The sequence below is a fragment of the Macaca thibetana genome, chromosome 3, assembly GCF_024542745.1.
Source record: "Macaca thibetana thibetana isolate TM-01 chromosome 3, ASM2454274v1, whole genome shotgun sequence".
Taxonomy (NCBI): domain Eukaryota; kingdom Metazoa; phylum Chordata; class Mammalia; order Primates; family Cercopithecidae; genus Macaca; species Macaca thibetana.
In genome coordinates this window covers 118,101,588-118,127,111 of record NC_065580.1, presented here as the reverse complement: position 1 = coordinate 118,127,111, position 25,524 = coordinate 118,101,588, and the positions used below count along the sequence as shown (strand labels likewise).

The 25,524-nt window shown below is 41.9% G+C and overlaps 2 protein-coding genes across 5 annotated transcripts in view; both read left to right on the top strand.

Moving 5' to 3' along the window:
* The window catches only part of SUN3 (Sad1 and UNC84 domain containing 3), a 47,255-nt gene extending 37,523 nt beyond the window's left edge, over window positions 1-9,732 (top strand). For all 3 annotated transcript variants that reach the window (XM_050785537.1, XM_050785536.1, XM_050785538.1), the window contains exons 10-11: window positions 1,523-1,615; window positions 9,432-9,732. In XM_050785537.1, the coding sequence (XP_050641494.1) occupies window positions 1,523-1,615; window positions 9,432-9,551 (213 nt within the window). In that variant the 3' untranslated portion in view covers window positions 9,552-9,732. The remainder of the gene's footprint in view (window positions 1-1,522; window positions 1,616-9,431) is intronic.
* HUS1 (HUS1 checkpoint clamp component) overlaps window positions 1-25,524 on the top strand; it is a 154,370-nt gene that overhangs the window by 108,241 nt on the left and 20,605 nt on the right. For both annotated transcript variants that reach the window (XM_050785547.1, XR_007724482.1), the window contains 3 exons: window positions 23,320-23,398; window positions 24,064-24,191; window positions 24,284-24,460. In XM_050785547.1, the coding sequence (XP_050641504.1) occupies window positions 23,347-23,398; window positions 24,064-24,191; window positions 24,284-24,460 (357 nt within the window). In that variant the 5' untranslated portion in view covers window positions 23,320-23,346. Of the gene's footprint in view, window positions 1-23,319; window positions 23,399-24,063; window positions 24,192-24,283; window positions 24,461-25,524 lie in introns of those variants that run through there.

The window sequence follows — 25,524 nt, the reverse complement described above, 5'->3', positions numbered from 1 at the left end:
AAAGTTGAGTTTGAGCAGCTAAGTTCCATCTCAGAAAGGTGAACATATTCATTGTTTAGAAAACTTATGGGTGAATCCCAAAGGCAGGGATCCTTTAGTAATAAAAACTGCTTCTCATTATTTTCTTCTACATTAGAGAATTTATGAAACAAGTAAAATCAAAACAAGGTGATAAAAGGGCTGGGTGCAGTAGCTGCTCCTGTGATCCCACCTCCTTAAAAGGCTAAAGCAGGAGGATCACCTGAGCCCGGGAATTCGAGGCCAGCCTGGGCACCATGGCCAGACCCCGTTTTTTTTTTGTTTGTTTGTTTGTTTTTCTTTTAACTTTTATGTTAGGTTCAGGGATATATGTTCAGGTTTGTTATATAGACAGTAAGTAGTAATACCCAACAGGTATTTCTCTGCTCCTCTCCCTCCTCCCACCCCCCCACCCTCAAGTAGATCTCAGTGTCTATTGTTCCCCTTTGTGTTCATGTGTTCTCATTATTTAGCTCCCACTTATAAGTGAGAACATAGGTATTTGTTTTTCTGTTCCTGTGTTAGTTTGCTATGGATAATGGCCTCCAGCTCCATCCATGTCCCTGCAAAGGACATGATCTTGTTCTTTTTTATGGCTGCATAGTATTCCATCAGATCTGTTTCTTAAATAAAAAAAAAGGAGGTGATAAAGAAGGTAAAAATAAAACTAGCACTCCTCTCAAGCTAAAGAGAATATATGAGGCTTGAGTCATATATACATATATAATTGTCAGTACATTATGTAACCATGATGTATCCAACTCTTTTAATAAAAAGTTATAGTTTGATATTAATATTTTTATTATAAAATGATTTAACGAATGTACTCTTTATTTTGCTGTGTTACTACAATTTAAGGAACCTAACAATAAACTTCAGATTCACGTAATGAATTAGTTTGCAGCAGTGCATTCTCCTCTCACAAATCTTCAATTTGAAGGGTTGAGAGGAAGAACAAAAAGCACAAAAGAAATTGCATACAAAGAAAAAATCAGTGTTTTTATCAGTCAACAGAAGCTTACTTTTTAGAGGAAATTATTTGTGTGATCAAAATCTAGCAATTGGCCTATGTTTATCTCATTTTGGAAAACATCAGTTCAATATGGGGACCCATTTTTATTTTATTCAAAGTATGCTTATTGCAAATACAGTTATCAGACCAAGAGTTAATGCTGGGATTTTCTCTACATGTATGTATCTGTCTTTCATCTATCAGTTGTTTATCTATCAATCATCTATCTTTCATCTGTCTTCTATCTATCTATCTATCTATCTATCTATCTATCTATGTGTCCATCCATCCTCTGTCCTTCTAGTCAGTCCCGTGATCAGCCTTTGGCCTCACTGGTCCCTTGTTAAATGCCCTCTGGGTGCATAGATTAGTACTGGCATGATCACAGCACTGTGCCCCGGTGGACATCAGAGATATCTGGTGAATTATTTCTTTTGAAAACACAACTGTATCCATTCATTACAATCTCTATATCTGTTGCTTTCTTTATAGGGCATCACAAAAAAATGTGAAGGAGAAGAAATTTTCCTAGGTCAGTTTATATATAACAAAACAGGAACCACCGTTCAAACATTTGAACTCCAGGTAATGTGTGCCCTGGGAAATGATATAAGTAGCTCTATCACTGGAAGAAATTTGTTGGGATTGCTTCCTGTAAAGTGATGTATGAAAATAATTATGACAAAAGCATGAGTTACACAAGGCTTATCTGAACTTCATTTCTTAGCTCCAAGTACGTACAAGGATTTTAATGCAAAAGACAGACAAATGCAAAACCAGTTTCTAAGTCAAATTCTTCCTCACCTGCTATCACTTTTTTATAATATATATATTTAATTTCTCGGTTCTTTCTCAACTATTCCATTCCCTGAATATTATTAAGTGTAATAGTTACTACCTCACCTTGCTTGAGTATAGGGGAGGAGGATGATGGTACAATATGAAGTGGACAGAGGCAGAGAGAAGCTCAAAGGAAGAGTGGATAAAGATTTAATATCAGATAATACAAGTAAAACTCCTAATCCAATGGGGGAAAATATCAACTGTTAACTTATAAATCCCCTGAAACTCGCCAAGGCATATGAAATATATACTCATTTTTTTAATTAGCCACAGGGAGTAACTGAAGTGACGTAGAAGACATTTTATATCATGTAAAACCAAGTGTTTATGACACTTTTTTTTATTATTATACTTTAAGTCCTAGGGTACATGTGCACAACGTGCAGATTTGTTACATAGGTATACATGTGCCATGTTGGTGTGCTGCACCCATTAACTCGTCATTTACATTAGGTATATCTCCTAATGCTATCTCTCCCCCCACCCCCCCAACAATAGGCGCCAGTGTGTGATGTTCCCCTTCCTGTGTCCAAGTGTTCTCATTGTTCAATTCCCACCTATGAGTGAGAACATGTGGTGTTGGGTTTTCTGTTCTTGTGATAGTTTGCTGAGAATGATGGTTTCCAGCTGCATCCATGTCCCTACAAAGGACACAAACTCATCATTTTTTATGGCTGCATAGTATTCCATGGTGTATATGTGCCACATTTTCTTAATCCAGCCTGTCACTGATAGACATTTGGGTTGATTCCAAGTCTTTGTTATTGTGAATAGTGCCACAATAAACATACGTGTGCATGTGTCTTTATAGCAGCATGATTTATAATCCTTTGGGTATATCCCCAGTAATGGGTTGGCTGGGTCAAATGGTATTTCTAGTTCTAGATCCTTGAAGAATCGCCACACTGTTTTCCACAATGGTTGAACTAGTTTACAGTCCCACCAACAGTGTAAAAGTGTTCCTATTTCTCCACATCCTCTCCAACACCTGTTGTTTCCTGACTTTTTAATGATTGCCATTCTAACTGGTGTGAGATGGTATCTCATTGTGGTTTTTATTTGCATTTCTCTGATGGTGAGTGATGATGAGCATTTTTTCATGTGTCTGTTGGCTGTATGAATGTCTTCTTTTGAGAAGTGTCTGTTCATATCCTTTGCCCACTTTTTGATGGGGTTGTTTTTTTCTTGTAAATTTGATTGAGTTCTTTGTAGGTTCTGGATATTAGTCCTTTGTCAGATGAGTAGATTGCAAAAATTTTCTCCCATTCTGTAGGTTGCCTGTTCACTCTGAGGGTAGTTTCTTTTGCTGTGCAGAAGCTCTTTAGTTTAATTAGATCCCATTGGTCAATTTTGGCTTTTGTTGCCATTGCTTTTGGTGTTTTAGACATGAAGTCCTTGCCCATGCCTATGTCCTGAATGGTATTATCTAGGTTTTCTTCTATGGTTTTTATGGTTTTAGGTCTAACATTTAAGTGTCTAATCCATCTTGAATTCATTTTCGTATAAGGAGTAAGGCAAAGATCCAGTTTCAGCTTTCTACTTATGGCTAGCCAATTATCCCAGCACCATTTATTAAATAGGGAATCCTATCCCCATTTCTTGTTTCTGTCAGGTTTGTCAAAGATCAGATAGCGGTAGATGTGTTGTATTATTTCTGAGGGCTCTGTTCTGTTCCATTGGTCTATATCTCTGTTTTGGTACCAGTACCATGCTGTTTTGGTTACTGTAGCCTTGTAGTATAGTTTGAAGTCAGGTAGTGTGATGCCTCCAGCTTTGTTCTTTTGACTTAGGATTGTGTTGGCAATGCGGGCAATCCCGCATTTAAAGTTCCATATGAACTTTAAAGCAGTTTTTTCCAATTCTGTGAAGAAAGTCATTGGTAGCTTGATGGGAATGGCACTGACTCTATAAATTACCTTGGGCAGTATGGCCATTTCCATGATATTGATTCTTCCTATCCACGAGCATGGTATGTTCTTCCATTTGTTCGTATCCTCTTTTATTTCACTGAGCAGTGGTTTGTAGTTCTCCTTGAAGAGGTCCTTTACATCCCTTGTAAGGTGGATTCCTAGGTATTTTATTCTCTTTGAAGCTATTGTGAATGGGAGTTCATTCATAATTTGGCTCTCTGTTTGTCTGTTACTGGTGTATAAGAATGCTTGTGATTTTTGCACATTAATTTTGTATCCTGAGACTTTGCTGAAGTTGCTTATCAGCTTAATGAGATTTTGGGCTGAGACGATGGGGTTTTCTAAATATACAATCATGTCATCTGCAAACAGGGACAATTTGACTTCTTCTTTTCCTAACCAAATACGCTTTATTTCTTTCTCTTGCCTGATTGCCCTAGCCAGAACTTCCAACACTATGTTGAATAGGAGTGGTGAGAGAGGGCATCCCTGTCTTGTGCCAGTTTTCAAAGGGAATGCTTCCAGTTTTTGCCCATTCAGTATGATATTGGCTGTGGGTTTGTCATAAATAGCTCTTATTATTTTGAGATATGTTCCATCAATACCGAATTTATTGAGAGTTTCTAGCATGAAGGGCTGTTGAATTCTGTCAAAGGCCTTTTCTGCATCTATTGAGATAATCATGTGGTTTTTGTCTTTGGTTCTGTTTATATGCTGGATTATGTTTATTGATTTGCATATGTTGAACCAGCCTTGCATCCCAGAGATGAAGCCCACTTGATCATGGTGGAAAAACTTTTTGATGTGCTGCTGGATTCAGTTTGCCAGTATTTTATTGAGGATTTTTGCATCGATGTTCATCCAGGATATTGGTCTAAAATTCTTTTTTGTTGTATCTCTTCCAGGCTTTGGTATCAGGATGATATTGGCCTCATAAAATGAGTTAGGGAGGATTCCCTCTTTTTCTATTGATTGGAATAGTTTCAGAAGGAATGGTACCAACTCCTCCTTGTACCTCTGGTAGAATTTGGCTGTGAATCCGTCTGGTCCTGGACTTTTTTTGGTTGGGAGGCTATTAATTTTTGCCTCAATTTCAGAGCCTGCTATTGATCTATTCAGAGATTCAACTTCTTCCTGGTTTAGTCTTGGGAGAGTGTAAGTGTCCAGGAAATTATCCATTTCTTCTAGGTTTTCTAGTTTATTTGCACAGAGGTGTTTATAGTATTCTCTGATAGTAGTTTGTATTTCTGTGGGGTCAGTGGTGACATCTCCTTTATCATTTTTTATTGCGTCTATTTGATTTTTCTCTCTTTTCTTCTTTATTAGTCTTGCTAGTGGTCTATCAATTTTGTTGATCTTTTCAAAACACCAGCTCCTGGATTCATTGATATTTTGGAGGGTTTTTTGTGTCTCTATCTCCTTCAGTTCTGCTCTGATCTTAATTATTTCTTGCCTTCTGCTAGCTTTTGAATGTATTTGCTCTTGCTTCTCTAGTTCTTTTAATTGTGATGTTAGGGTGTCAATTTTAGATCTTTCCTGCTTTCTCTTGTGGGCATTTAGTGCTGTAAATTTCCCTCTACACACTGCTTTACATGTGTCCCAGAGATTCTGGTATGTTGTGTCTTTGTTCTCATTGGTTTCAAAGAACATCTTTTTTTCTGTCTTCATTTCGTTATGTACCCAGTAGTCATTCAGGAGCGGGTTGTTCAGTTTCCATGTAGTTGAGCAGTTTTGATTGAGTTTCTTAGTCCTGAGTTCTAGTTTGATTGCACTGTGGTCTGAGAAACAGTTTGCTATAATTTCTGTTCTTTTACATTTGCTGAGGAGTGCTTTACTTCCAACTATGTGGTCAATTTTGGAGTAAGCGCAATGTGGTGTTGAGAAGAATGTATATTCTGTTGCTTTGGGATGGAGAGCTCTGTAGATGTCTATTAGGTCCGCTTGGTGCAGAGTTGAGTTCAATTCCTGGATATCCTTGTTAACTTTCAGTCTCGTTGATCTCTCTAATGTTGACAATGGGGTGTTAAAGTATCCCATTATTATTATTATTATTATTATTATTATTATTATTATTCTGAGATGGAGTCTCACTCTGTCACCAGGCCGGAGTGCCAGTGTCACGATCTTGGCTCACTGCAACCTCCACCTCCCAAGTTCAAGTGATTCTCCTGCCTCAGCCTCCCAAGTAGCTGGGACTACAGGTGCCTGCCACCACACCCAGCTAATTTTTTGTATTTTTAGTAGAGATGGGGTTTCACCATATTAGCTGAGATGGTCTCAATCTCCTGACCTCATGATCTGCCCACCTCGGCCTCCCAAAGTGCTGAGATTACAGGCGTGAGCCACCATGCCTGGCCTCTCCCATTATTATTGTATGTGAGTCTAAGTCTCTTTGTAAATCTCTAAGGACTTGCTTTATGAATCTGGGTGCTCCTGTATTGGGTGCATATATATTTAGGATAGTTAACTCTTCCTGATGAATTGATCCCTTTACCATTATGTAATGGCCTTCTTTGTCTCTTTTGATCTTTGATGGTTTAAAGTCTGTTTTATCAGAGACTAGGATTGCAACCCCTGCTTTTTTTTTGTTCTCCATTTGCTTGGTAGATCTTCCTCCATCCCTTTATTTTGAGCCTATATGTGTCTCTGCATGTGAAATGGGTCTCCTGAATACAGCAAACTGATGGGTCTTGACTCTTTATCCAATTTTCCAGTCTGTGTCTTTTAATTGGACCATTTAGTCCATTTACATTTAAGGTTAATATTGTTATGTGTGAACTTCATCCTGTCATTATGATATTAGCTGTTTATTTTGCTCGTTGGTTGATGCACTTTCTTCCCAGCATGGATGGACTTTACATTTTGGCATGTTTTTGCAATAGCTGGTACCTGTTGTTCCTTTCCATGTTTAGTGCTTCCTTCAGGATCTCTTGTAGGGCAGGCCTGGTGGTGACAAAATCTCTAAGCATTTGCTTGTCTGTAAAGGATTTTATTTCTCCTTCACTTATGAAACTTAGTTTGGCTGGATATGAAATTCTGGGTTTAAAATTCTTTTCTTTAAGAATGTTGAATATTGGCCCCCACTCTCTTCTGGCTTATAGAGTTTCTGCCAAGAGATCTGCTGTTAGTCTGATGGGGTTCCCTTCATGGGTAACCTGACCTTTCTGTCTGGCTGTCCTTAACATTTTTCCTTCATTTCAACTTTGGTGAATCTGACAATTATGTGTCTTGGAGTTGCTCTTCTCGAGGAGTATCTTTGTGGCGTTCTTTGTATTTCCTAAATTTGAATGTTCACCTGCCTTACTAGGTTGGGGAAGTTTTCCTGGATTATATCCTGCAGAGTATTTTCCAACTTGGTTCCATTTTCCATGGCACTTTCAGGCACGCCAATCAGATGTAGATTTGGTCTTTTCACATAATCCCATATTTCTTGGAGGCTTTGTTCATTTCTTTTTACTCTTTTTTCTCTACACTTCTCTTCTCGCTTCATTTCATTCATTTGATCTTCAATCGCTGATACTCTTTCTTCCAGTTGATCGAGTCAGTTCCTGAAGCTTGTGCATTTGTCACGTAGTTCTCGTGTTATGGTTTTCATCTCTATCAATTCTTTTAAGGACTTCTCTACATTGGTTATTCTAGTTAGCCATTCATCCATTCTTTTTTCAAGGTTTTTAGTTTCTTTGCGCTGGTTACATAGTTCCTCCCTTAGCTCTGAGAAGTTTGATCGACTGAAGCCTTCTTCTCTCAACTCATCAAAATCATTCTCCAATCAGCTTTGTTCCATTGCTGGCGATGAGCTGCATTCCTTTGGAGGGGGAGATGCGCTCTGATTTTTTGAATTTCCAGCTTTTCTGCCCTGCTTTTTCCCCATCTTTGTGGTTTTATCTGCCTTTGGTCTTTGATGATGGTGATGTACTGATGGGGTTTTGGTGTGGGTGTCCTTTCTGTTTGTTAGTTTTCCTTCTAACAGTCAGGACCCTCAGCTGCAGGTCTGTTGGAGTTTGCTTGAGGTCCACTCCAGACCCTGTTTGCCCTGGTATCAGCAGTGGAGGCTGCAGAAGATAGAATATTGCTGAACAGCGAGTTTTGCTGTCTGATTCTTGCTCTGGAAGGTTCGTCTCAGGGGTGTACCCAGCCACGTGAGTTGTGAGGTGTTGGTCTGCACCTAGTGGGAGATGTCTCCCAGTTAGGACCCACTTGAGGAGGCAGTCTGTCCGTTCTCAGATCTCAGCCTCCTTGCTGGGAGATCCACTGCTCTCTTCAAAGCTGTCAGACAGGGAAATTTACCTCTGCTGAGGTTTCTGCTGCTTTTTGTTTAGCTATGCCCTGTCCCCAGGGGTGGAGTCTACAGATGCAGGCAGGCCTCCTTGAGCTGCGGTGGGCTCCACCCAATTCGAGCTTCCCAGCGGCTTTGTTTACCCACTTAAGCTTCAGCAACGGTGGGCGCCCCTCCCCTAGCCTCGCTGCCGCCTTGCAGTTAGATCTCAGACTGCTGTGCTAGCAATGAGGGAGTCTCCGTGGGCGTGGGACCCTCCGAGTCAGGTGTGGGACATAATCTCCTGGTGTGCCTTTTGCTAAGACCCTTGGTAAAGTGCAGTATTAGGGTGGGAGTTACCCAATTTTCCAGGTGTTATGTGTCTCAATTTCCTTTGGCTAGGAAAAGGAATTCCCTTCCCCCTTGTGCTTCTCAGGTGAGGTGATGCCTTACCCTGCTTCAGCTCTCGCTGGTCGGGCTGCATCCGCGGACCAGCACCAACTGTCCGACATGCCCCAGTGAGATGAACCCGGTACCTCAGTTGAAAATGCAGAAATCACCCGTCTTCTGTGTTGCTCACGCTGGGAGCTGGAGGCTGGAGCTGTTCCTATTCAGCCTTCTTGGGCATGCCCTCCTTTATGACACTTTTTGGCCAAATAGTGAGAAAATAAAGATATAACAATAATATATGTTAGAAATGAGCATATTTGTCGAGTTTCATATTTGATTATATATTCATATGCATTTGAACTCATATTATCTGTTCTTATAGTTGGCTTCATAGATCTGGTTTTTAGACAACAAGCCCTCTCTCCCCTGCTCCTCAGCACAGCCAGCAAGGAGTGTAGAAGGGAGAAACAGTGGAACAGAGAGGTCACTTGGCTGCCATATTATCCTCCTCTCCCTCTACTTATCTTTTCATAAGCTCTTTATTCCAGTAGCTTATTTTCCCACTCATTAGACTGATATTTGAAAATAGTTATGTTAGAAAAGAAAAAAGTATATAGGCCAGGTGTGGTGGCTCACGCCTATAATCCCATCACTTTTGGAGGCCTAGGCAGTTAAATTGCTTGAACCCTGGAGTTCAAGACCAGCCTGGGCAACATGGCAAAACCCTGTCTCTACAAAAAATGAATAAATTAGCTAGGTGTGGTGGCATGTGCCTGCAGTTCCAGCTCCTCAGGAGTCTGAGCTGTGAGGATGGCTTGAGCCCAGGAGGTAGAGGTGGCAACGAGCCGTGATCATGCCACTACATTCCAGCCTGTGTGACAGAGCCAGATCCTGTCTCAAAAAAAAAGAAGAGTATATAATTTTAAAATTTTATCAGTATTCATTGGGATTATTTGAGATGAATTTCTTTATGAGGCATTGATTTTCTTTTCTTTATTTTCAGCATGCTGTTTCTGAATATTTATTATGTGTGAAACTTAACATCTTTAGCAACTGGGGACACCCGAAGTATACTTGTTTATATCGATTCAGGGTCCACGGCACACCAGGCAAGCACATCTAGAAGAGTTGGTGCAGAAGGTCATGCCACATGTCCAGAATATTCAAGAACACTTATTCTCTTAGATGATACTGCACACATAGGAATTGAGAATTAGGAGTGGGAAGAAAACCTCAAAGTGGTTCATACTTGCCTATAAAAAGTAAACAAATTTTACTAATAAAAAATATGGAAGTAAATTAAATATCCTTGCCATAGTTTAGTCTTTAAGGATGCTCCATGTTGTCAGAGCACTGAAAACTCATTTTGTATTTAGAAGAAGATTGTCTCATCATCAGTCTTTCTCATAATACCATCTTTGCCTTCACTGACTCATTTATTTACACCAGGCTTGGGTGTCCACTATCACCACTATCATTTAGTGCTGATCTGGAGGCACTGGTCAGCGCAATTAGAGAGGAAACCAGTAATTTTTAAATTAGAGGTAAAAATTAGTGAGGAGTTCTGACCATGACCATTTACAGATAATTTGATGAATTCCTTGAAATGCAATAGAGTCTATTTTAAAAGAATAACAAACAAGGAAAAACTGTTGTAAGTTAGTGGATGCAAAATTCCCACATATAAATCAATATCATTCATAAATAAAAACAACAACCAGTTACAGAGTATAACTTACAAAATCCATTATCATCTTTAGATAATAAACATCAAATAAAAGAAGAAAATAAAATATCTACATGAAGAAATCCCAAACAGCAGTAAATGACTAAAAGAAGACTTAAGGCCAGGCGTAGTGGCTCACAACTGTAATCTTAGCACTTTGGGAGGTCAAGGGTGTGGGATCACTTGAGCCCAGGAATCTTGAGACCAGTCTGGGCAACACAGCAAGACCCCATCCCTACAAAAAATTTAAAAATTAGCCAGACGTCTTGCATGTTGCAGCTACTCAGGAGACAGGTGGGAGGATCACTTGAGCCTGGGAGGTTGAAGCTTCAAGTGAGGTGTGTTTGAGCCACTACACTCCAGCCTGGGCAACCTGTCTGGAAAAAAAAAAAAAAAAGACTTCAATAAAATAAATGGAAAGATAGATATACTATATGCCATATCCTTCGATGGGAAATCTCAACTGTCAAGATGTCAATTTTAAGTTAATTTATAAATGTAACTTGATCTCAGTTAAAAACCAGAAAAATATGGCATTTATGGGACAGTTACAAGCTATTAAACAATTATTATTAAAAAAAATAATTTGGGCTGGGCATGGTGGCTCACACCTATAATCTTAGCACTTTCAGAGGCCAAAGTGGAAGAACCACTTGACTCCAGGAGTTCAAGATGAGCCTGGGCGACATAGTGAGACCCTGTCTCTATTAAAAATAAAAAAAATTAGGTGGTGCACACCTGCAGTACCAGCTACTTGGGAGGCTGAGGTGGGAGGATCACTTGAGCCCAAGAATTTGAGGCTGCAGTGAGCCATGATCACTGCACTCCTGACTGGGTGGCAGAGCAAGACCCTGTCTGAAAAAAACAAATTATAGGTGTGTGTGATTGTGGTACTACAATGATGCTTTATAAAATAAATCTTAACTTTTTATTTACATATTTAAATATTTAAAGTTGAAATGGTATATGTGGGATCTTTTCCAAAATAACATAAGGTGAGGAAATTAATAAGAAAATTCATGATTGGCCATGAAATGATCATTGAAGTTGGATGCTGCCAGTCCATGGAGCTTCATTATACTATTCTGTCTAGATTTATAAATGTTTGATATTTTCAATTAAAAAGTTTTTTAAAAATTAAGACATATATATTTTTAAAAACCCAAAGGGGGGTATGTTTTAAATGAAATTGATTCTAAAGTTCATATGGAAGTATAAACTTAGCAAAAGGACAGCCAGAAAATCTCTGAAAAAAAATCAACAAAAAGAAATAGCTCTATGACATAGGTATAAAACAATAGTTAAAACTGTATGATACTGGCAAACAGATAGACCAATGGAACAGATAAACAAGTCCAAAACTACATTTACATGTATGTGGAAGTTGGGTGTATGATAAAGGTAGCATCTCAAAAGAGTATGGGGGAAAAAACAAATTACTTGGGACAATTATCTAGTCATTAAGAAAATAAAATTCCATCCATATTTCTCACTTTATAACATGACAAACTCCCAATATGGTAAAATATATACAAGTAGGTAATAAAACCATAAAAATATTAACAGGGAAACTTGGGATAATTCCTGTATGGCACTGAATAGAGGAATGTCTTTCTAAATATGACTCAAAATTTAGAAGCCACAAAAGAAAAAAAATTCGACTATATAAAAATCAAGAACCTCTGCATGGCCAACAAAACTTAAAATGGAAAAAATATTCACAATTGACATTATAAGGACCAACCTTTCCAATATATACACAGTCCCCTGAAAGCAATTGTAATATCAGTAACACATTAGAAAAATGGCCAGTGAACAGATCATCTAGAGAAGCATATGAAAGATATTCAAGCTTATTTACTTAAGAAAATTGGCAAAACTTATATTGTACCATGTTTCACTGATGAAATTAGAAAGATCCAAAAGTTTGATAATGTTTTATTTCAAGGCTTTGGGGAAACAGGATCTCTCACATATTGCTGGAAGGAATGCAAATAGGTATAACATTTATGGAGGGAACTTGGCCTATCTATAAAAATTAAAGATGAATATATCCTTTGACTGAAAAACTTAACCATGTGCAAAATGCCATATATAAAATGTTATTCATCAGCAATATTTCCCAGGAGGAAATGTAATGAGAGAGGTAGGAATGGGGTAGGAGGAAGTCCCCACATAGGCAGGACCAAAGTGTTTTACTGTATATTTATACTATTTTGTTTTTAAACCATGTTTTTAAAAAACATGGTTTTTAAAGCATGTGAATATTTTGCCAATTAAGGCATTACATGATATTTTAAATAGACATGTTCTTTTGTTTTTTAATACAATGGTCAAGGAGAAAATAGATATTCAATAAGTAAAGAGTGATAAATGTAATGAAAAGAAAAAAATAAGAAAGAGACACACGAAACCAGGGGACCTTAGCCAGGAGACTAGGGAAGCCCCCTGCCAGGAAAACAATTTGTGAGATAGTGGTCTCGGGCTACCCTCTGTATTAGATTCCCCTGGTCATATGAGAAAAATCAGTGGGCTTTCTGAAACACCCAGGAGCTGGAAAGATGAAGATAGAGAAAACAACACCAGGGTGCTGCCTCTGTATATCCTCTTGAGGATGTGGATATGATGGGGTGGTGTGAAAATGGAAAAGACCTGGGTGCCTTTTATGAGGCATAGTAATGCCAGCCCTCCCATTTTCAGCATGGAAAACCAGCACAAAATTATGATCCTCATCTCCTTCTAAATCACCCTTTTGAATACAGGGTCCACTTCTAGCGACCCTGGGCTAAGGGAAGCTCCAAACTCCTCCTGTTCATGTGGCCACACAGCCGTAGCCTACTTTCTGTCTCTTTGCCAAGCAGATTGGAAGCTTTAGCAAACAATTCTCTATGTAAATGTGTGTTTTCTACCTGCTAACAGGTAGCCCACCAAAAACGTACCACTTCATTGAAAAGGTGGCTTTTTATGAAACCATGAAAGCCATGTGCAGTGAAGTGGGGCTGGGAGTGGCAGCAGTGCTAGGGGTGGTCATTCTTTGACTATAATGGGGGCACATGTGTGACACTTTGGAGGAACTAGAAGTTCAAGAGCTGTGCACAAATGGCTTAAGAGTGATGGGATGGCAGCAGACAAATGGAGTAGCTGGAAAATGTCGGCAGTGCTACCCAGGGAAGCAGACAAAAGATTTTAGACTTTAACCGAGGAGCAATGTTTTGTAGCCATTGAGGATCTAAGAAAAGATTGTGATATAATTGAAGTGGAGTTTAGACATATCACACTGGTTGGCATGTGGAGAATGGACCATAGAGGCCCAGGAGTAGGCAGGGGAGGTCAGTGAGAGAGTTGCTGCAATAGTCCGGGTGGCAATTAGTGGGGATAGCAGGATGGAGAGAGGCAAATGGAAATAAAAGGGGAAACAGAATCAATGGAAAGGGCCAGTAGGCTGGTTAGAATGGGATTCATTCTGAGTCACAAATAGCCACTGCTCTCATGGGGTAAATAAAGAATTGCTTCCATGCTTTCAAAGTGGAAGTCAGTTCGCAAGAGTCTTTTCCTTAAGGCAGTTGAACTAAGCCTCCTTCCAGCAATTACCCATGACATGCACCAATACTTGGCAAAGCCAGCTTTCTCACAGGTAGTAATGATGCTGGCATCCCTTTGTGTTCCCTTGGCTTTCCTTAGGTTGAGGAATAAAGTATGGAATTCTATTTCAAGTGGTGGATATTAATTCCAGTAGGGTGGTGTAAATTTAGAGTGCAGGCTTGAAATCAGGAGATGTGAGTTAAAAATCAATTTCAAAGCTAGCAAGCACTGTGAACTTGAAGAGTGTTCTAGAAAAGGAATTTTTGGTTATAAGAAAGAGAAAGGCCCTACAACTAGTGCAGTAGTTGGGAGAGGGTTCTTACAAAGTTCCCAAAAGATCATGAAATGCAAGGACAGGAAATGAAATATAGCCAGACCTCATGAGAATAGGACCAAGGGCAGCTGTTCTCTGGAGTTGCACTCATGACTAGTATAGCTGTTCAATACCAGCCAGGTTCCTGGGAGTGGGGGAGCTGTTTAATGGCAACATACTCCTGCCTCCACACATCCCACGTGCAAGCCCCCTGACAATGGAACTCTGCTGCTCCTCCCATCCAGAGGTGAAGTCTTGTTTCAATCATTCTTTTTTCTTTTCTATATCTTATGATGATTTGGCATTATAAAAATCTGGGGAGGCTGGGTGTGGTGCCTCAAGTCTGTAATCTCAGTACTTTGGGAAGCTGAGGGAGGTAGATAACTTGAGGTCAGGAGTTCAAGAACACCCTGACCTGTTGCAGGAAATCAGAGGACTAGAGAGACCAATGGGTGGAACAGGAGGATTTTGTTAAGGTGCACACCAGCTCAGCAGATTCGCAACCAAAAGGCTGAGCCCTGAACAAAAACAGGGCTTGACTTTTACAAGCAAGCTTACAGGAACAGAACAAAGACAGTTAATCAAACAGTGACAGGGCTCATAATCTTTAGCATAGCTTGTGACCTTGCAGCTGCATTGAAGAAGAAACAGGAACTTACAAAACCTTGCAAAATACAGGTGCTTATAAAAATAGCTATGAGTTACAGCAAGGGGAAGGGGCGACAGTAAAGAAATTTGTTTTTCTTAACCTTGCTCTGGGGGAATGTCTGGAGCCCAGTCCTTTGGCTTCCGACTTTCCAGACAGTGTTGTCAAGGTATTGCCAGGGCCCTGCCTACCACTGTCCTTGGAATGAGTGAGTTAAGTACAGGAAACTTGTTTTTCTCTTTTAACTCCTGCTTCAGACCAACATGGTGAAACCTTGACTCTACTAAGACTACAAAAAATATAGCCAGATGTGGTGGTATGCACCTATAATCCCAGGTACTTGGGAGGCTGAGGCAGGAGAATCGCTTGAACCAGGGAGGCAGAGGTCGCAGTGAGCCAAGATTGCACCATTGCACTCCAGCCTGGGCAACAAGAGAGAAACTCTGTTTAAAAAAAAAAAAGTCTGGGGAGAGGAGGGAGTTCTAAGTGGCCAATTTTTTAAAAAGTTAAAAAAAATTAAAATACAAATCTGAAGAGATTGCCCCATCCAGGGCTAGCCAATTCTTAGAGATCACACATCTTTCATATGCTCACCCAACTGCTCCAACTACCTCCTTATCTAACTTTCACATGCCAAGCCAATATTTCTCCTGCCTTAAATCATCCAGGGCCAGGTACCAGACAACTAGAGACCACTCCTAAGGCCCAGTGTCTGCCAACATTATTCAAACGGGCCAGTTCTAAATTGTTCACCCTTCCCTGCCTTGCCTTTGCCATGGAAATCCCCATAACGGCTCTGGCTCAGGCTGTCTGCTTGCTCCAACTTTTGCCACCTGATCTATCTTAGTCCATTTGTGTTGCTATAAAGAAATACCTGGCTGGGCATGGTGACTCAGGCCTGTAATCCCAGCACTTTGTGAGGCCAAGGCGGGCAGATCACGAGGTCAGGAGATCGAGACCATCCTGGCTAACACAGTGAAACCCCGTCTCTACTAAAAATACACAAAATTAACCAGGTGTGGTGGCAGGCGCCTGCAGTTCCAGCTATTCAGGAGGCTGAGGCAGGAGAATGGCGTGAACCCAGGAAACGGAGCTTGCAGTGAGCTGAGATCACACCACTGCACTCCAACCTGGGCAACAGAGTGAGACTCCATCTCAAAAAAAAAAAAAAAAAATACCTGTGTAACTGACTCATGTCCAGATGCTGGCCACTCAGAAGTCAAAGAATTAGAACTGAGGTGTGGTAAAAGGAAAGCAGCTTTTATTGATCAAATGCTAGCAGATGAGAGAATAGCTGGACTCAGCCTCAAATGAACCCTCTCAGCCTTCTGGGCTGAGTAAAGGGCTTTAAGAAGAAAAAAGGTGTGGAAAACTTACAAGAGTAGTGAAAAAGAGAGTACATGGCTGCCTGTCTTTTTTTTTTTTTCAAGATAGAGTTTCGCTCTTGTCACCCAGCCTGGAGTACAATGGTGCGATCTCAGCTCACTGCAACCTCTGCCTCCCAGGTTCAAGCAATTCTCCTGCCTCAGCCTCCCAAGTAGCTGGGATTACAGGCTTGCATCACCACGCCTGCCTAATTTTGTATTTTTAGTAGAGATGGGGTTTCACCATGTTGGTCAGGCTGGTCTTGAACTCCTGACCTCAGGTGATCTGCCTGCCTCAGCCTCCTAAAATGCTGGGATTACAGGCATGAGCCACCGCACCGGACTTGGGCTGCCTGTATTGTTCCGATGGTTATCTTGAGGAATCACCCATCCTGAAGACCAATTTGCATCATCCTGCCTTTGGAATGGTAGTGGTAGGCTCAATGTTTCTAACTTCCTGTGAGCAGGAAGATTCTGCAGCTGGGTCTCTCTGCCTGGTTTGTTTCAAAATTGGTCCTGGGAATTTCTAAGCAAGCACATAATTAGATAAGCAAGAGCTGTGCACCAATGTGCCTGGCGGGAAAGGCAGAGAAACAAAGAATCTCACAGTACAAGGCTACATTTTGAAATCAGAAAGGAAGCAAAAAAAGTTTTAAAGTGCATTTCAAGGCTGGATTACTCTATTACATGTCAGGCTGAGTTATTTATAAAGAACAAAAGGTTTATTTGGCTCACAATTCTGCAGGCTATACAAGAAGCATGACATCAACATCTGCTTCTGATGAGGACCTCGGGAAGCTTCTACTCATAGCAAAAGGCAAAGGGGAACTGGCATGCAGGACACATGGAGAGAGAGGAAGTGAGAGAGAGAAAGCGGAAGAGGTGCCAGGCTCTTCGCAACAACCAGCTCTCACGGGAACTAATAGAGCTAGAACTTACTATTATCATGAGTATGGCAACAAGCCATTCATGAGGTATCTGTCCCCATGATTCAAATACCTTTCATTAGGTCCTAACTATAACATTGGGAATCATATTTCAACATAAGATTTGGAGGGGACAAACATCCAAAACATAGCATGACCAAAAACGTGCTTTCCTGTGTGATCCTGAAGAGGGACTCTTCCTATGGCATTGGCCCGTCCCATTATGTCGTCATGCAGCCACTACTATCAATTAAAATAAAAAAAAAACTTGTCTCTGTAAATTCATTCTCTCAGTAGGTGGCCAGCAACTTACAGCTCAGATAAAAAAATAAATAGAGTGGAGCTCAGCCAATTCCGAGTTATCTTTTAGAAACAGGGAATAGGGGTTGAATGTAATCCCAGCATTTTGAGAGGGCAAGGCAGGTGGATCACCTGAGATTGGGAGTCTGAGATCAGCCTTGCCAACACTGCAAAACCCCATCTCTACTAAAAAGACAAAAATTAGCTGGACATGGTGGTAGGCACCTATAATCCTAGCTACTCAGGAGGCTGAGGCAGGAGAATCGCTTGAACCCAAGAGGCAGAGGTTGTTGTGAGCCAAGATCGCGCCATTGCATTCCAGCTAGGGCAAGAGTGAAACTGCAAAGGAGGAGGAGGGGGAGGAGAGAGGAGGAGGGGGAGGAGAGAGGAGGAGGAGGAGGAGGAGGAGGAGAAGAAAAAGAGGAAGAAGAGGAAAAAGAAGAGGAGGAGGAGGAGAAGAAGAAGAAGAAGAAGAAGAAGAAGAAGAAGAAGAAGAAGAGGAGGAGGAGGAGGAGGAGGAAGAAGAGAAAGAGGAAGAAGAGGAAGAGGAAGAAGAGGAGGAGGAGGAGGGGGTGGAGGAGGAATGAGGAGGAGGAGAAGAAATTGGGAATAGGAACCTGAGAAATTGTAGCAATCAGGAAGTGGGGAGTATATTAGTTATCTATTGATAATGATTGAGGCAAGTCTGTTCTCCAGTCCATTGTATCTAGACTGGCCCATGGATTGCTCTGAATAGTAGTTTGTGATGGAAGTAATGTTCTAGGAGCTCCGGTGCCTTAGCCTTTAAAGATCTTGTGGTTTCCACTCTCCCCTTGGACTGCTGTCCAGAAACCACCTTGTCAAGAAGTTGGACTTGCCTGCTGGAGGGTGCGAGACTATGTAGTGGAGAACAAGGTGCCCAGGCAACATCCTAGCACCAACTCTCAGGCATATCAATGAGGCCACCTTGGACCTTCCAGCCCAGCAGACCTTCAGCCAAATGCAGCCTCATTAGGGAGCCCAGGTGAAAGTAGCAGAGCAATCACTCAACCAACATCCTAAATCCTTGGTGAAGTCACATGTTTGGGGGAGTGTCTTACACATCAATAGGGAACCAACATACTTCCCACTCCCCAATTACTACAATTCCCTAGGTTCCTATTCCCAGTTTCTGAAAGGGGACTCTGAATCGACTGAGTTCTATTTCTATTTTTTTTTTTTTTTACCCAGGCTGCAAGTTGCTGGAAGCCTATTGAGAGAATGAACATGCAAATGGCCAGACCATATATGAAAACAGAACTGAACTCTGGCCCACAATCTGCAGCAACCTGACCAGAAAGCCAAGCCATTCTCTACAGTAACCGGCCCGGGTGCCGGCTTGCTACCTAGGAGACACACTCCGGGTAGGAGACAGACAACTCTCTCTAACAACTGATGCAGGAGGCCAAACAACTCCTCTAATAATTCACCTCAAATGGCCAGGATTTGATTAATAACTTGCAGATTCCCTAATTTTTGTCCCTGCTTGCAACTTAGGAATAACTAGAGATAGGCAAATATCCTCCCCTAAACAATCATGTGGGAAGCATCCCTTCTGGTGAGCCCCCTCAGCTTCTCCAGGCCAACAGCCTGAATCAGGGCTCACCCCCGGTGCCTTCCCTTTTCCACTATAAAACATTCCTAGTTCTCTGCCTGCCTTTGAGTCTCTGCCGAAATGCAAGTGATGATGGCTGACTCTGAATAAATAGGCTTTGCCTGTTCCATTTGGTTGGTCTTCATTTATTTCCACACTATCAATTGTTTTCCTGAAGGTCAAATGTAAATAGGGCTGGTCCAGTCAGCAGGAGCATGTGGGTCACTGGACACTCAGCAATCCAGTGATGCAGATTCTCACCAAGAGTGTGAGGTAGGGCATGCCATGGCCAACATTGCCAGTTCTATCTGTCCCCATCTTTAAAATGGGAATAACAGCCCAAGTGCGGTGGCTCACACCTGTAATCCCAGCACTTTGGGAGGCTGAAGCAGGCAGCTCACCTGATGTCATGAGTTTGAGACCAGCCTGGCCAACATGGTGAAACCCCATCTCTACTAAAAATACAAAAAATTGTCCAGGCATGGTGGCGGGTGCCTTTAATCCCAGCTACTCGGGAGGCTGAGGCAGCAGAATCACTTGAACCTAGGACTCGGAGGTTGTAGTGAGCCGAGATTGCACCATTGCACTCCAGCTTGGGCGACAAGAGCAAGACTCCATCTCAAATAAAATAAAATAAAATAGGAATAATAGTGCTTATTTTATGGGTGTTTATGTTATCTAAGTGATGGTATCAGTGCAGAGTGCTATAAAATGAGAGCTATCTATCTCATCCTACTGATCAATAATATTTAGATAGTGCTTTAAAGGCATCCAACAAATGTTGATCACCCTCCTCTTGAGTGGGGCTGGTCCCCTTCCTTAATCCCCATCACTTACTACCATGCCTGACACTTCTCATGTGCTCCACAAATGTTCATTTAAAAAAGTATCTATGGAATTTATTGAAGAATTTTTTTGACACCTTAAAGATGAAAAGAGTCTTTGAAGAGGTGCTTAAGCAAAAACCCATCTCTTAGAACAAGTACAATTCTCAAAAGACATTCACTCATGCCACCTCTAGGGTATGCTTTCCTTCATTTTACAGTTTTCTCATGTTAAAAAAGAAGACAAATACTGCCTTTCAAATTTGATGCGTAACAACTGAGCTAGTCACATGTTTCCCTTGGGTAATTTTTCCGACATTAACTGCTAACAACAGGGCTGCAAATTGCTGCCTCTTCCCCCAGGAACTAGAGAAGGCAAGTAAGTACCTGAAAGAGACTGGCCAAATACCTAGACAGAATTGACCATCTGTAGCTGTAGAGAGGTTATTTCCCTTACTTCCAACTACATGCATCCTGACTGACATTTTATTCGCACCACTATTTATTTCAGTTTCTAATACAAGATTAAGGCATTTACCTCCCCACTAAACAAACTTAACAAACAGCATCAACACCGTTTCCCAAATCATTGTGTGACTGAATTACTAACCCCTGAGGTTCGGCAGTTCTTAAGTCAGAAGGCAATTTACCGTAGCTAGATAAGAACATGAATATACATTGCATTAGAAAACTCAGTGGTACATGGGGCTTCTAGAAATCTCTAGAGATCACATTCCTTGCCTCAAAATCATTCAGAAAGTACAGAAGTAGTGTCAGTATGTTTAATTATCAATTCTGAAGTTATTGAATTAATTTGCTAAGCCTATTTAAGAAAACTGCAAGAGCACATAAAATATTCCTTTCTTCTTCCAAGAAAAGATAACTGCAGCTTTATTTTCTATTTCTTGAGTCAAATTCCTATATGATTTGCGCATTTATCAATGCAGAATGTATATCACATCTTCTTAGGAAGTTTAAAAAATTGCTTTATCAGTTTTTACGACATAAAATTAAGCAATTTACAGTAAAGTTCAAGATGTTACAAAATATTGTTTACAAAGTTTATTTAGATACATTCTTTAATTATATTCATTTATCTACTAGCAACCACTTTATTTAATGCGATGTTCAATTCTTCAAATTACTCATTCATGAGGAAATTTAAAAACATGCTTTTTTCCTGCAGATCATATGGGGAAAATGAAAAATGTTGGCAGAACTTTTTTGTGTGTGTGTGTGACGGAGTCTTGCTCTGTTGCCTAGGCTGGAGTGCAGTGGCAGATCTCGGCTCACTGAAATCTCTGCCTCCTGGGTTCAAGTGATTCTCCTGCCTCAGATTCCTGAGTAGTTGGGATTACAGGCACAAGCTATCACGTCGGGCTAATTTTTGTATTTTTAGTAGAGACAGGGTTTCACCATGTTGGCCAGGCTGGTCTCAAACTCCTGACCTCAGATGACCTACCCGCCTCCGCCTCCCAGAGTGCTGGGATTACAGGAGAGAGTCACTCTGCCCCACCTGTTGGCATAACTTTGAAAGTGATATATTAAGTTTGGTCTGGTAAACGCTCGCATGTGACAATGAAGATTAGAATTTTGCTTCATGTTATAGTCTTAAAATAGGCAAAAACTGCAATTTTTGTATTTTGCACCTTTTTATTATTATATTTTAAGTTCTAGGGTACATGTGCACAATGTGCAGGTTTGTGGCATAGGTATACATATGCCATGTTGGTTTGCTGCACCTATCAACTCATCATTTACATGAGGTATTTCTCCTAAGGCTATCCCTCCCCCAGGCTTCCACCCCCCAGCAGGCCCCAGTGTGTGATGTTCCCCTCCCTGTGTCCATGTGTTCTCATTGTTCAGCTCCCACTTATGAGTGAGAACATGCAATGTTTGGTTTTCTGTCCTTGTGATATTTTGCCGAGAATGATGGTTTCCAACCTCATCCATGTCCCTGCAAAGGGCATGAACTCATCCTTTTTTATGGCTGCATAGTATTCCATGGTGTGTATGTCCAACTTGTCTTTATCCAGTCTGTTATTGATGGACATTTGGGATGGTTCCAAGTCTTTGCTATTGTGAATAGTGCCACAATAAACATAACGTGTGCATGTGGCTTTAAAAATAATCTAGGCCTGGCACAGTGGCTCATGCCCATAATCCCAGCACTTTGGGATTATAGCTGAGATCGCACCACTGCACTCCAGCCTGGGCAATAGAGGGAGACTCCGTCTAAAAAAAAAAAAAAATTAACCTTGCCTGGTAGCTTGTGCCTGTAATCCCAACTACTCGGGAAGCTGAAGCAGGAGAATCCCTTGAACCCAGGAAGTGGAGGTTGCAGAGGTCCGAGATCACGCCATTGCACTCCAGCCTGGGTAACAGAGCCAGACTCCGTCTCAAAATCATCATCATCATCATCATCATCATCATCATCATCTGCATTGTCTTGATTCTATATGTCAAGTTAAAGACAACGGTCTAGGCTCCTATTTGCAGAGGGCATTAAAAATAACAATTAACATAGATAATCTTTAGTCTTTGAAAAACCAAATTAGATACAATTGTTGCTTCATTTCCCCCTTTAAAATTTCTTTCCTTTTGGGCCGGACGCGGTGGCTCAAGCCTGTAATCCCAGCACTTTGGGAGGCCGAGACGGGTGGATCACGAGGTCAGGAGATCGAGACCATCCTGGTGAACACAGTGAAACCCCGTCTCTACTAAAACTACAAAAAACTAGCCGGGCGAGGTGGCGGGCGCCTGTAGTCCCAGCTACTCGGGAGGCTGAGGCAGGAGAATGGAGTGAACCCGGGAGGCGGAGCTTGCAGTGAGCTGAGATCCGGCCACTGCACTCCAGCCTGGGCGACAGAGCGAGACTCCGTCTCAAAAAAAAAAAAAAAAATTTCTTTCCTTTTAAAAAAACCTAATGACATTATTTATGCTAATAAGAATTTTATCGGATGTAATAAAGTTCATCTTGAGGCAAACTGCAGAATTACCACTTAACGTCAGTGTTCTTTAAGCATCCCGTCTTTACCAACTAGCCAGTAATATGTTAAATTTTTTAAAAAGTCATTTAAAACAGTTTTCAGAACCTTAATCAACCAAGATGCTTCAATACCAAAGTACCGGTACCGTCATCGGAGGCTAGAGGGTTTAAAGCTGCTCTACCTTAGAGAGGTATATTTAAGATAATATTGTTTAACCTTTATAAACGACTAATTTTATTTGGATATTTTTAAATAGCACTTGGAGTAGGTGTCACAAAATTCTTTCAAAACGTGAATTCTCAGAACCACCTCCCCAAATCTGGGGCTTGAAGCCACCGCCTCACTAAAAGCAGATCCCACATTACCCCGGAGCGCCGAGGCATACCCGGAGACTGGGACCCCACCTCCTCGGGGCGTGACCTGTGATCCTTGACCCGTGACCCCACCTTCTCTGGGGCGTGACCCCTGGCCCCACCACCCCAGGGGCGTGGCCCGGAGGCAATCCTGGCAAGAGCCGGGTAGCCCGAGCCGGGCGGAACCACTGTGCGCGCCGCCGTGTTTCCGGGCCGGGACACTCAGGGCGCGACACTTATCTGTTACCCACAGAGGCCGTCGCGGCTGCGGCAGGCGCGGCCATGAGGTTTCGGGCTAAGATCGTGGACGGGGCCTGTCTGAACCACTTCACACGTGAGCAGGGAGGCCGGAGGGGAGCGAGGGAGGAACGGAAGGAAGCAGTGAGCGCGCGGTGGGGACCGGGGAGGAAGATCAGAGCGGGGATGGGCGGTGGAAGGGGCAGCGAGATGGGCCGCGGGAGGGGCCGCGGGAGGATGGGGCAGGCATAGGGGTGCTGGTGGAGGCCGCGGGATGATGGGCCGGGAGTGCGCGGGTCGGATCGTAGGGCACTTGGGGTGAAGGCGGCTTTCAAGGGACGTTTCTGAAACTTGATTCCGATCACGCGGCTTTAAAAGCAAGCGGCCACTGCTCCCACAGACGGCTTTATCAGGCATTGACATTCCTTCAAGGCCCCATTCGTCCCTCCACCCTGACAGTGCCTAACCTTGCATTGAACTCTGTACTGCGGTACCCAGTAGTCAATAAGTTCGTGTTAAATGAATGAATGACTAGTAGGTGCCTGTTTTTTTATTTGAGCACTGATGATGTATGCTGTACATCTCCCCGGGTTTGTTGGGAGAATTGCGTGACATCATACTTTCCAGTGTGATACCAATGTAAGTGGTTATTTTTCCACCGAGAAGTTGCACCATGATGAACAAGAAATTCTGTAAAATAAGTTGGTCTCTAGGATACATGATGTGCGTTTTAGTGATTCCTTATTTTAACCCCTGCTTTAGGAATCAGTAACATGATAGCCAAGCTTGCCAAAACCTGCACCCTCCGCATCAGCCCTGATAAGCTTAACTTCATCCTTTGTGACAAGCTGGCTAATGGAGGAGTGAGCATGTGGTGTGAGCTGGAACAGGTGAGCAAAAACTTCTGAGAGGCCTGCAATCTGCAGATTGTCTCTGGAAAGACCACAAGTGCCCTGCCTCATCCCCCATGTTTTTCCCTTAGGAGAACTTCTTCAACGAATTTCAAATGGAGGGTGTCTCTGCAGAAAACAATGAGATTTATTTAGAGCTAACATCGGAAAACTTATCTCGAGCCTTGAAAACTGCCCAGAATGCCAGAGCCTTGAAAATCAAACTGACTAATAAACACTTTCCCTGCCTCACAGTCTCCGTGGAGCTGGTGAGTAGGAGAGTCAGGGTTTCAGAAATTTCCCACAGAAGTCTTGGCTTCGAAGGAATAGACATAGTTAGCCTAGCCTCTTTAGCAATAAATATTGTTGAAAGCTATTTGGTTTATTTAAATTTAAAGAGCTGGTCCATAACTATATTTTGCATTAGAGTCAGTTCCTCCTCATTTTAAAATAGTGTTGTTATCCTATGCATTCGGCTAGACTGCTGCTTTTTCCAAGCCATAAAACTTCCAGCCTCTCTATTTCTTGTAGTGGTATTGTCACCTTGTCTAGAAATCATGGTTTCTATGCATTTTCACCGTTGACACATTTTCTCCCCACTCCTACCCTGCCTCATCTGCTCTGATAACCTTTAAATGGCCCCTCATTGTTCAGTACACATATGTTTTATATGCTACTGCCAGATGAATTTAGTGCACAGCTGTCCTCCAAACACACAAATACACAACCTCATGCGCACACATACAACCCAGAGTTGCTCTTGTTACTCATGGAATGAGGTTCGTATTTCCTTTTTTTTTCCGAGACTGAGTCTCTCTCTTGTCACCCAGGCTGGAGTGCAGTGGTGCGATCTCGGCTCACTGCAACCTCCGCCTCCCAGGTTCAAGTGATTTTCATGCCTCAGCCTCCCAAGCAGCTGGGATTACGGGCGCCCACCACCACACCCGGCTAATTTTTGTATTTTTTTAGTAGAGTTGGGGTTTCACCATGTTGGCCAGGCTGGTCTTGAACTCCTGACCTCAAGTGATCCACCTACCTCGTCCTCTCAAAGGCCTCCCAAAGTGCTGCGATTATAGGCATGAACCACCGCGCCCGACCCAACTTTTCTTCATAACTCTCGACTCTGCAGTCAGGCAGTTCTTAGAGCTAATTAGGGTATTTCATGTCACAACATAAGTTTGGTATGTTTTTCCTATTAAGGAAAAGCAAGATAGTAACGTATAATATTTTATGTCCAAAAGTGCAAGATATTTTGTTCTGCGAGTCTCATAGAAGCCCCTAGAAGTAAATATAGTTTGCCTTTTAACTGTTTAGAAACTGCAGCCCCCTGAGT